Source organism: Gastrolobium bilobum, unplaced genomic scaffold (assembly GCF_033153095.1).
Source record: "Gastrolobium bilobum isolate Gb01-03AN ecotype WA unplaced genomic scaffold, APGP_CSIRO_Gbil_v1 utg9887, whole genome shotgun sequence".
NCBI classification, from domain to species: Eukaryota; Viridiplantae; Streptophyta; class Magnoliopsida; order Fabales; family Fabaceae; genus Gastrolobium; species Gastrolobium bilobum.
Genome location: NW_026899295.1, coordinates 220,099 through 232,512, shown reverse-complemented (window position 1 = coordinate 232,512; position 12,414 = coordinate 220,099). Strand labels below are relative to the sequence as shown.

General features: G+C 34.6%; 3 protein-coding genes across 3 annotated transcripts; all 3 read right to left on the bottom strand.

Annotated features, from left to right (window-relative positions):
- Nucleotides 1-54: 54 nt before the first annotated feature.
- LOC133289303 (uncharacterized acetyltransferase At3g50280-like) lies at nucleotides 55-1,547 on the bottom strand. The gene has a single exon (XM_061487213.1). The coding sequence runs from the start codon at nucleotides 1,522-1,524 to the stop codon at nucleotides 145-147; it is 1,380 nt and encodes a 459-aa protein (XP_061343197.1). The 5' UTR covers nucleotides 1,525-1,547; the 3' UTR covers nucleotides 55-144.
- A 7,326-nt stretch (nucleotides 1,548-8,873) lies between these two features.
- LOC133289268 (protein MAIN-LIKE 2-like) lies at nucleotides 8,874-9,532 on the bottom strand. Its single transcript, XM_061487165.1, has 2 exons — nucleotides 9,395-9,532; nucleotides 8,874-9,305 (listed from the first exon to the last, which is right to left on the bottom strand). Exons 1-2 carry the CDS (start codon nucleotides 9,530-9,532, stop codon nucleotides 8,874-8,876), a joined length of 570 nt encoding a protein of 189 aa, XP_061343149.1.
- Nucleotides 9,533-10,734: 1,202 nt separating this feature from the next.
- On the bottom strand, nucleotides 10,735-12,111 carry LOC133289325 (uncharacterized acetyltransferase At3g50280-like). The gene has a single exon (XM_061487240.1). It carries the CDS (start codon nucleotides 12,109-12,111, stop codon nucleotides 10,735-10,737), a length of 1,377 nt encoding a protein of 458 aa, XP_061343224.1.
- Nucleotides 12,112-12,414: the final 303 nt, after the last annotated feature.

The window sequence follows — 12,414 nt, the reverse complement described above, 5'->3', positions numbered from 1 at the left end:
TGTTTTATTCCAAAAATAAAATAAAATGATATCAACGACAAAAAGCTTGGCAGATTAAAGTACCCGTGTTCTATTTCAAACAGATTAATTTTTTAGAACTCGAGATTGATATAATAATCATTATTGAAGAGTTTATAATACAAACTAGCACCGAGGATTGGACACTGATACAGCAGTCATGAATTCCTGATCTGATTCCAGCAAGTTCATTGTATCTGGCGAAAGGCACACTTCCAAATCTATGCTTCCTCCTCCTTCATGACCCGGATACGATGTCGTTTTCCCATCAATTTTGTTGGCATACCCACTTCTGAGTGCCACCGCTTTCCCCATTCCAAATTCATTGCCGTACATGTTGAACCTCGGCGAACTACCCATCAGCACAGTGTAGGGGTCAACGAACAGACCCATTTGATAGATGAAAGGAGACTTTAACCACTCTTTAACAAGTTCCCGCACCACTCCGTCGTTATGGTTTGCAACAGCCATGTGCACCTTCCACGCTGCCCAACCAAGATCATTCTCGAGCAATTCCCCTGCCGTCGCTTCTGCACTCACTGCATGAATTAAGTTCCCAAAGTATTCCTCCGGCACAGGCGGCTCCATTCTCGATCGGTTGTTTGTCGCCAACTTGCAAGTTGTTCTCTGATCATATGGTACGCGGCGCGCACGTGTTATGGATCTCCAAACATGTGCTGATAATGATTGGAATGAAGATATTTTGTTGGTATTGTACTCTGAGTTAGCCTTTGCTTTCAGTTTTGCTATAGACTCTGCTGAAAAGTGGAACATTCTCTCTCTGAGCTCGGGTGCTTCAGATCTTTTAATAAACTCGTCATGATGTTTGAAGGGAAGATTGATTAACGGACCACAACCCTCAGGAAACAAGCGATTGTGAATGGGTTGGCGTGAAATGGGAACATCAATATCATCCCCTTGAGTTTGAAAAATCTCAGACCATGTATTGAAGAAATTCCAATACGAAGCCCCATCACCAATAGTGTGGTTCATGGAGCAACCTAGGAAAACACCATCAACTAATTCAGTGACTTGGATGGTCAACAAGGGCATGGTGTGACCATCATGGTTGACTGCTTTGTGGTGGTCAAACAATGACTGAACAATGGGTGGAACATCAACGGGGGAGAGGATGTCAGATATGGTCATGTCCAAAGTTGCATAGATAAATCGAGCACCGGGACTGTTACTGCAATCAACGAAAATAGCATGAGAGGGAGGGTCTTGGGTTTTGCGGGTAACTAGGCGACCAGCCAATGGATAGAAATGGATGAGGGTGAGAGAAAGGGAGTGCTTGAGCTTATTCAACAGATTCTGGATGAAATCTTGTTGGTTATGTGGGGATGAAGGTTTCTTGAAGAGGAGGCCCTTCTGGATGTAGTGTGTAGACAGCATAAGAATATCCCAAGGTGCTAAATAACAGATTTTGTTTGATTCTTCATTGGGGCGCTGCGGCTTGATGAAGCATTCTGAAACGTGTTCAACGACAGGGGAACCCATCATCATCCTTGAGAGAGAGAGAGAGAGATTCACTTAATTCGTTTGAGATCTCTGAATTTGGGGAAGGTTACTGTGTTTATATAAATATGAATGCAGCAGAGACACCAGCTCGCCCCACGCCTTTTAAGTTATTGACACCAAGTTGTTCTTTTACTCTTGATACTATTCAAAATAGAAGTTTTAATTGAATGTATATTTAATTGTTTCTTCCGTCATAAAGATATTTCTTGTGATTTTAACCAAAACTTGTTTTATACGACATGTGAAATATTAAATTTATTTTTTAAAATGTCAATAAAGATGACAACAACTATTACTTTTATTAATTAAATGTTAAATTATTAGTATTTTTTTTTTTTGTTCAAAGAAAGGAGAGGACCCTAGAAGGTGCTCCGCCGCTCGCTGAAAAAAAATCTAAAGGGAAAATTCCAAATAAAAGGGAACAGAAGTATTTATTGGAAATCGTACTTTTATATTCTTTGAAATGCCTTTTGCTTCTTTCCTTGAATAGTTTTGGCGTTTGGGCCATGTAAAAATAGTCATTTTTAAATTTTTTTTTTATTTTTTATTTGTTATTTTTTTTTTTTAATAATCTGGGAATAATTGGATACTTATAATTATTAAATAAGTTTGATTTCAAATATAATATTAAAAATGATTTAAATTTAAAAACTGTAATGACAGACGTTACTAAAATAGGAAAATATATAAAAGAAAAATAGTAGAATATGTAACGATTGATATTGAGAAATAGTATTTTTTATCATTCTTTCACTGAAATAATTCGTTATAATCACTAGTAAATTACGTTCGTCAATAATTTTGTGACACGTAATACGTTTTTATAGAAAAAAATTGACTAGATAAAATTCGTTACTAATGTTAACGAATTTGATACATAATGGGATAATGTGTCACAAAATCATGAATAATAAAATTTATTACCAGTCATAACAAATTATGTGGCGTAATAATCTGACAAAAAATATTATTCATTTGTTATTTGAATAAAAAATTTACCGTAACACGTTGATCTCTGTTCCGAGAAACTGAATCTTTCTTGGTAATTGCTTATGATAACCGCGTAGTCTGTTAGACAGCAACGTGGAAAAACCGGTCTAGTAGCCACCGGCAGTTCGCCACAATAGACTGACTCAATATTCAAGGCTCTTATTGCGTGGAAATGTATCCATAGTTCCACACTGTCCCACATAACATTTACCAGATATAATCAACTGAAGCAAAAAACAAGTAGAAGTTAAAAAAATAAAAAATAAATAAATAACGTGCTCACGTATTTAGAATAGGTGAAAAGTTTAAGAGACAGAAAAAAAAAAATAGACCTCAAATTTATATAATTTGAAAAAAAAAATTGATCAGAACGTGAACTGGATATGTCTTGGAACTTATTGTTCCTAGTCATATTATTCGATTTAATCCCATTCAATTACAAAATCAATTGAACTATAATTAAAAGTCTTGTAATTCAATCTTAATTTCGATTTTTAAGACATTACCAATAAAAGATGAGAGGGTAAACTTCACTTTTATCCATTGTGATTATAACTTTTATCTTTTTATATATGTCGTTTTGAAAATAGATAATCTCATTTGTTATTTAATATGATTATAATATGTGAGGAAATTTTACTTATTAATGAATCAATTAAGTGATGATTTTGTAACTTTCCTGACGTGCTTACCATATATGTCACCTAAACCCTGGATACCAATAATATTCTTATTTTACAACATATTAAAAATACCCTTAAAATAAAATATCAAAAATGCCCCAATTACAAAGTCAAAAACTAAAAATACCTCTAATTAAATATTGTAAGGAAAATCTTTTTATCCTATTGCAGAAAAAGTATATCTAATTTTTCTGCTATAAACAAGACCATGTAAGAGAGGGTCTTAAGACACACGGAGCCTCCCTTAGGGCCAAGCTCTACCTTGGTCCCACTACCGGCTAGAGTATGGAATTTGTTTTAAATTATACAATTTGTGTCATTTCATTCTCATAGAGAAATGAGACTCACATTTTTTTTTTATTCAGTCTCTCTTTTATGATTTATTTTTTCTCTCACTTAAAATAATATAACTTTACCTCCGTTAAAATAATATACACATTTCTTATATTTTAATTGGGTTAATCGAAAAATCAACACCAAATTGTCAAAAGTCAACACAGACTTAAAAGGCCATGGCACGGAGGTTCTGCTTCTTTATTTCATAGAACAGGGCATCCCGTCTCAAATCAATTATTTTTCTCTATTACGCCGAATGCCCTTGGTTTGGGAATAAAGAATGATATTTAAAAAAAAATTAATATTTTTTATATTTTATGAGATAATTTTATCTCTTATATCACATAAAAGTATGTAGAATCATTTTTTTTCTCCCTCTTCTCTTTATATGACTCCACAAGGGATTTAATTTTTTTATATGTGTGTAGGAAATAAAATTATGTCATATAATATAAAAAAATAGTATTGTATCAAAAAAAAAAAAAAAATAGTAATTCCTTAAGAAAAAAAGAGGTAAACTGGATTGTTAATTATTTGTTTCTTTGTTATTAGTAAGTAGTAACTAAACGATTTGTCTTTGAAGAGGGCAAAGAAGTTTTGTTATGGGTAATTAATAATGTAATATTATGGAAAAGACCTTAGAATACAGCTCCGTTTCGGTAAAAGAGAGTATCTAATCCTTTGCTTGAAAAAATAATTTTTTTTTATAAATGATGCATCGAGTACTCGTTTTAACTTAAGCACCGAAAATATTTTCGTAGTATATAATGGGCATGTGATCATATTTGATATGATTAGAGATTTGAACAACTTTGATAGGATATGTGAAACACGGACACGTTTTTTTTTTTGAAAAAATGCGTGTCCGACACGTGTTGGACACAGACACATTCGTACACGTGTCCGACACGCGGTTGACTTTTTGGGACACGTTGACTAATGGGACACGCGAGTTTGACCGAATCCGACACACAGTCAACGTATGTGGACACGTTTTGCATTTTTTTTTTTTTGTAAAAAAGAAATAAAATTACAATTAAAAAAAATCAAAAATATTTAATAAAAATCTGAAACCCTATCCTCTGCGCTGGAGGCTGCTGGTCGCTTGGTCCTTCTCTTCTTTCGTCGTCGGTCGTCGTCGTGGGATGTTCTATTATTTTTTACAAATATCATCATCATCACAAATTAATCTCACCATTCTCAAGATCTAACGCAAATATTCTAAAGCAACAACAAGGGTTTAAAGAAGAAGCTTCAGATCTTCAATATTCCCCAGTAGATTTGATTTCTGAATCAGCAAACAACAGTAGCAACTACGATAATGAGATCCTTGTTGTATCATCCTCAACCACTGATCTCACCACAGCCTCATCTTCATCTTCAGCGAACAACAACACACCAAACCGTTATGAGAACCAAAAGAGGCGAGATTGGAACACTTTCTGCCGAGTATCTGAGGAACCATATACCACCACTTTCTATGGCCTTATGCAGTGGTGCTCATGTGCTTGAATATCTTCATTACCTTGACCTATTCGGAAAGACCAAAGTTCATAACCCTTTATGCCCTTTCTTAATATTTTATACACGGGATGTTCTATATTTTTTCTTAATATTTATATTATCAAATTTGAATATTTGATTAGTATATGAGTTATTTATTATGAGTTGTTATATGTATTAAATGTAAATTATATTATATATATTAAAAATATTATTTAATATCAAAACGTGTCCCAACTTGTCTAAATTTAGCATTTTTTAGAATTAACGTGTCGGAGTGCCGTGTCGTGTCCCGTGTCAGTGTCCGTGCATCATAGGATAGGATCACGGTAGTTGAAATTCTGTATGCCCTTTAAACAAATGTAGTAGTAGAAAAATATCAGTACCGGTGTACAAGTAATATTAATTTTCCTAACGGCAAGTGCACCGGTTGTACAAGTAATATAATTTTTGAGTAAGAGATCGTTCCTATGAGGATTAAAATTCAATCACTTGTTCACTACTTCGACTTAAGTTGGACAATCGAATTTGAATTTGTAACAGGATTTGATTTGAAAATTAAACTACTAAAACTAATTAAGAACAAGAATAAAATCAAGAATTTAAAAATTTGAATTTACTTAATAGAAAATAACGTAGCTAGGGCTTCGATTTCCTTCAACCTCTCTATTATGTTTGAGTTCCTTCTTTAAATTAATCGTCCTTAATATCAATTCAGTCAATTCTTTTAATTTAATTAGGACTTAATCCCTTGACATCCTAAATCTTCACAATCTTGCAAGAGCCATAGTTCTCCGGCTATTCTCCAAAAAAGTAAGCATTACGTTCAAGAATCTTAAGACTGCACAAAACCCTATGTCTATCCCTAGAATCATAAGGATTACGATGAAATTGCCAGATACAGATCATGCAACAACATTTCTATTGTCATACAATTACCTAGGATCAATTTACAACATTCAAGCTCATAACAGACAATTTCATTCATGATAAAAAGGAAAATTAACGCAAAGAATTATTTAAAGCATAATAAATAAATCGAGTTCCATTTAACCCCAACTACTATGAAAACTTAGTCGGACATGGCGAAATCAAGGAAGAAAGAAATTAAGAAAGCTTCCCCAAATCCCATTTTAGAAGGGTGAATTCTTCAATAATTCCAGTGCAGACTTGATCCCGATCCGTCTCCGCCTCTCACGAACATGAACTGATTGTTTCTCCGCGTTTTCTCTGACTCCAAGTACCAAGAATTCTCTAAGAATATGAAAAGTATGTAATTTTGCCCCGACTTGTGTTTTTAAGGGCAAAGAATCGATGCCCTAGGTGGATAATTAAATCGGCCTAAGTTGGTACATTCGGGGCGCTTGAGCCCTCTGATACAGTGGCAGTTTTTATATGAGGGCGCTTAAGCCCTCTCTTCAAAGAGGAACTTTTTTCCTGGCAGCGAACTTAAGCTTTGTTTTGGGAGCTTAAACCAATGTTATTAAACTTGGACCGGTGATCAACCTGGTCGGGGTACCGGGTCAGTGGGTCACTGGTTCAACCGCATGAACCAGATATGTATATAAATTTATATTTTATACTTAATTATAAAATAAATATTTTAAATAGTGCAAGTGAACCAAGAATCAAATGTAGCATAGTGATAAATACTACAATTTATATCTTCACAACAAGGGTTCAATTCCAACTAGATGTAATTTTTAAATAATTCTATTAAATGACATGATATATATATATATATATATATATATATATATATATATATATATATATATATATATATTAAATGGTGCATATTAACCAACAAACAAACTCAGCACAGGGGCCGGGCCGGTTTTCTCAACACTGACTTAAACCCTCTCGTACAGAAACTTTTTAGTAACTTGGGAGCTTAAGCCTCCTCTTTAAGAAGTGCAATTTCTTCTATTTGCACTTAGAATCTTCATGATCTTCAAGTTCTTGATCTCCAATTCTTTAAGCTTCATATTTCTCTCTCATTTAACATTATTCACATTCAAAACAAGTAAAAGTCAATCATTCAATTCATATTTCAATAGTTCATGTTTTTATACTAATAAACCTCAATTCTCATGTATTTGACTTGATAATTTATGTAAATTTAGTCTATAAAACAAGATAAATCAAAGGTTTATCACAATACACTTTTAGAAATAAGAGGGAAAAAAGGAGATTATAGAGAGGGATGGAAGGAGAAAAAGCAAAATAGAGAAAACTTGAGAGAGAAGTTAGGAGCGCAGATAATATCTGAAAACTTTCTTCCATACCTCCTATTCCTTACCAACATGGATATCCTGTATTAGTTAGTTACAAAAAAATATTAAACTTTTATGAAAATAATGAAATAAAGCATTAGACATTATAAAAATAAAAGGAACATGGATTTAGACATTTAGTAATTTTGATGTGGCTCTCATGACCACCGTGGGATTAAGGGTGGAAGGAGGGAGTGGCTAGCATCAGCAGCTGTCCCTTCTTAAATTTTAATTTTTTATTATTATTTTATATATAAAATAAAAATTTTTAATAATTAATTATTAGTATTAATAGTTAGCTTATCCCTCAAAAATATTTATAATAGTTAGCATCTCATGTTAGTCTTAATAATATTTATACTTTGAAATTTTATTTTTGCCCCATTGTAAAAATATTCCAGGTCCACCATTGGGTGGGTTGCTACATATACCCTCATTTAAATGGCTTTTTCACCCTTTTGCCCCTTATTAATTAATTAATAACCATTTTGCCCCTGATTCGAAACTATTTATCAATCTGTCCCTCTTTAATCGACTACCTTGCATTTTTAATCGACTAAATGGCCAAAACAGACAAAAAATGGCTGTTGGGATATTTAGTCGACTAAATCTCCCTATTTAGTCGACTAAATCTCCATATTTGACAAAAAAAAACATAAGTCAGTATGATTTTAATCGATTAAGTAGGGAGATTTAGTCGATTAAATCTCCCAACAACCATTTAGTCGATTAAACATGCAAAGTAGTCGATTAAAGAGGGGTAGATTGATAGATAGTTTCGAATCAGGGTCAAAATGGTTATTAATTAATTAACGAGGGGCAAAAAGGTGAAAAAGCCCACTTTGCATGCCATCCTTTAAATTTCAAACTTGTATCTTATCGGTTAATTCTTCCTAAGTCTTTTTCTACCTTAATTCTTATTGGCTTATAAGTTATTCAAGTATGACTAAGCATTTGAATTGCTTTTTGACTTGCCAATTTTGTTCCCATTGGTCTATATTTTAAAGACTTTTCAAACAGCAACCTAATTGGTCCGCTTGATATACTTTGGCCAACACACTTTTCTATTGGCTAATATTTAACCAAACTTTGACTTAATTTTAGAAATTAATATAGACATCATCTAATTAAATTAAAAGTACCGTATACCCATGAAATTAATCAAACAATTTAATTAGATCATCTAATTCAAGAATTGACCTAGTTTTACTTATTTGCAAACTAGTCCCTGTACTTTGACATAATTATACTTTGACCCCAAATCTTTTGAATTAATTCCATAGGATCCTATTTGACATGTCTAGCATGAACCGTATTCTTTACTTAATTATCATGTAATTTACATGATTTACCTCTCACTGTTTCCTTAAACAAGTGTTTAATTCACTTAAATACATAATTAATTAACTGTCACCTACTTTGACAGTGAGGGTTGTTATAGAACCACTTTTTACATGTGGCAGAGTTGTCACGTGTAAAAAGCATCCCAAATAAAGGTAAATGTAAAGTCTAGCTCACAGAACAGTACTGCGAGTACCGCAGACCCCTAGCTGTATGTATGGGTATCCTCAAAGCCCCCATCTAATAATTGAATGTATCGACAAGCGACTACTGAACTTGACTTGTCACACATCAAAAAACCTCCAAAGAGACACATAAGATAGGCACGAGTGTACCCAATTTGTCCCTCGTGAGTAGCTGAATGCTCGACCCAATGAGCCCAATGATGAGTCAACCAATTCATCTTAAGGTTCCCTCCATCCAAATCGTTTGCGAATGGAGATAGTCCCATGTACTGCTGAATTACGCCCTCCCAGTTCCCATGGGTATAGCTGAAAACAACCCGACCCTCAGTGGCTAAACCCAGAATGGCCTCAACATCTTGTAAATTGACAATCATCTCTCCAATAGGCATGTGGAAAGTGTGAGTCTCCGGCCTCCACCTCTCTACCAGTACAGTAATCAGCCTGTGGTCAATCTGCCAACAATCAAATAAGTAAAAAAATATAAAGGCCCTTATTATTGCTAACATGTAAAAAAAAGGATAAATTCATAACTGAAACATACCGGTAATCGTCTCACTCTCATAGACTTTAAATGTCCGTCGTTCCACACGACATGGGATATGTGAGATTGCTGCACATCTTGATCCAGTACACCCCACTCTTTCGAACTGGGGTCAATGCACAGTCCATGACTAGCCATTTAACTAACAACAATTTACAAAATTTATAAAAAATATAGCGACTACATAATTAAACTACTAATTACAATTACTATTTAATCAAATTTTGCTGCAAATGTAATTAAAACAACATATAGTAAATAATTATAAGACTATTTATTACTGTGTTATAAAGTATCATTATTATTTAATTAATTTACTAAATATACAGTAATTAAATTTAATGTTTGTAAATTTTCATTATTACTATCTTATTTTTCTAAACAGGTCACTATGGCACTGTTAAACCAAATTTTATTACTACTAATTAAAACAATAATTACTATTACTACATAATAATTACATTAATTATTTTGTCCTAAAGCATTTTTTGTTATTAATTATTAAACTATGATCAAAATAGTTTTTTATGCCTAGGATTTCGGCTTTTTCACCCTTTTACCCCTTATTAATTAATTAATAACCATTTTGCCCCTGATTCGAAACTATTTATCAATTTGCCCCTCTTTAGTCGACTACTTTGCATTTTTAATCGACTAAATGGCCAAAACAGACAAAAAATGGCTGCTGGGAGATTTAGTCGACTAAATCTCCCTATTTAGTTGACTAAATCTTCATATTTTACAAAAAAAAATAAATAAGTCAGTATGATTTTAATCGATTAAGTAGAGAGATTTAGTCGATTAGATCTCCCAACAACCGTTTAGTCGATTAAAAATGCAAGGTAGTCGATTAAAGAGGGGCAAATTGGTAGATAGTTTCGAATCAGGGGCAAAATAATTATTAATTAATTAATAAGAGGCAAAAGGGTGAAAAAGCCTCCTTTAAATAGCTAACTGCAATTGCATATTTAGCATTGTCTAATTCTGATTAGAGCATCAGTCTCTCTCCAGGTACACATCTCACCACCACCAATCACAATCATGAAGATCCTCCTCGAAGCTTATTGAACAAAAACTAATAAGATTAAAATACATTGACATATCTCCAGTTCCAAAGGGCAGAGTGAAAGAACAGAGGAATTTTGAGAGACAATTCATTGGCAGAAAAATTTAAAGCTTGGGATGTTTTATTCCAAAATAAAAAAGATAAAAAAGTGATATCAACAACAAAAAGCTTTGCAGATTAATGAAACCATTCTCTTTCAAACTAGTTTCAAACATATTAATCCTTTACAACTCGAGATTGACATAAATTCTTTTTGAGGAGTTTATAATACAAACTAGCACAGAGGATTGGACAATGATACTGCATTCATGAATTCCTGATCAGATTCCAGCAAATTCATTCTATCTGGCAAAAGGCACACTTCCAAATCTATGCTTCCTCCTCCTTCATGACCCGGATATGATGACACTTTCCCATCAACTTTGTTGGCATACCCACTTCTGAGTGCTACCGCTTTCCCCATTCCAAATTCATTGCCATACATGTTGAACCTCGGTGAACTACCCATCAGCACAGTGTACGGGTCCATGAACAGATCCATTTGATAGATGACAGGAGACTTTACCCACTCTTTAACCATTTCCCGCACCACTCCGTCGTTATGGTTTGCAACGGCCATGTGCACCTTCCATGCTGCCCAACCAAGATCATTCTCAAGCAATTCCCCTGCCGTCGCTTCTGTACTCACTGCTTGAATTAAGTTCCCAAAGTATTCCTCCGGCACAGGCGGCTCCATTCTCGATCGGTTATTTGTCGCCAACTTGCAAGTAGTTCTCTGATCATATGGTAGGCGGCGCGCACGTGTTATGGATCTCCAAACATGCGCCGATAATGATTGGAATGAAGAGATTTCGGTAGTATTGGACTCTGAGTTCGCCTTTGCTTTCAGTTTTGCTATAGATTCTGCTGAAAAGTGGAAGATTCTCTCTCTGAGCTTGGGTGCTTCATATCTACTAATAAACTCATCATGATGTTTGAAGGGAAGATTGATTAATTGACCGCAACCCTCTGGAAACCAGCGATTGTGAATGGGATGGCGTGAAATGGGAACAGGAACATCATCCCCTTGAGTTTGAAAAATCTGAGACCATGTCTTGAAGAAATTCCAATACGAAGTCCCATCACCAAGAATGTGGTTCATGGAGCAACCTAGGAAAACACCATCAACTAATTCAGTGACTTGGATGGTCAACAAGGGCATGGTGTGACCATCATGGTTGACTGCTTTGTGGTGGTCAAACAATGACTGAACAATGGGTGGAACATAAACGGGGGAGAGTATGTCAGATATGGTCAAGTCCAAAGTTGCATAAATAAATCTAGCTCCGGGACTGTTATTGCAATCAACGTAAACAACATAAGAGGGAGGGTCTTGGGTTTTGTGGGTAACAAGGCGACCAGACAATGGATAGAAATGGACAAGAGCGAGAGAAAGGGAGTGCTTGAGCTTATCCAACAGATTCTCAATGAAATCTTGTTGGTTGTGTGGGGATGTGGGTTTCTTGAAGAGGAGGCCCTTCTGGATGTAGTGTGTAGACAGCCAAAGAATATCCCAATGTGCTAAATAGCAGATTCGGTTTGATTCTTCGGTGGGGCGCTGCGGCTTGATGAAGCATTCCGAAACGCGTTGAACTACGGGGGAACTCATCATCAGAGAGTGAGAGAGAGAGAGATGCACGTAACTCGTTTGAGATCTCTGAATTTGGGGAAGATTATTGATAGGTTGAAGTGGTTGTTTACAATTAATGTGTTTATATAAATATGAATGCTGCATGAACACCTGCTCGCCCCACGCCTTTTAAGTTATTGACACCAACAAAATTAAAAACAAAGCTAATGAATGGCGTAATGGGTCCAGTTACGAGTGCTCTCATGTTTTATTTTTTCCTCTTAAGTTGAATGTGTAAAGAATTTGGGATACACCACCCCAAAAGCTAGCTCAAAGGGTGGGAGT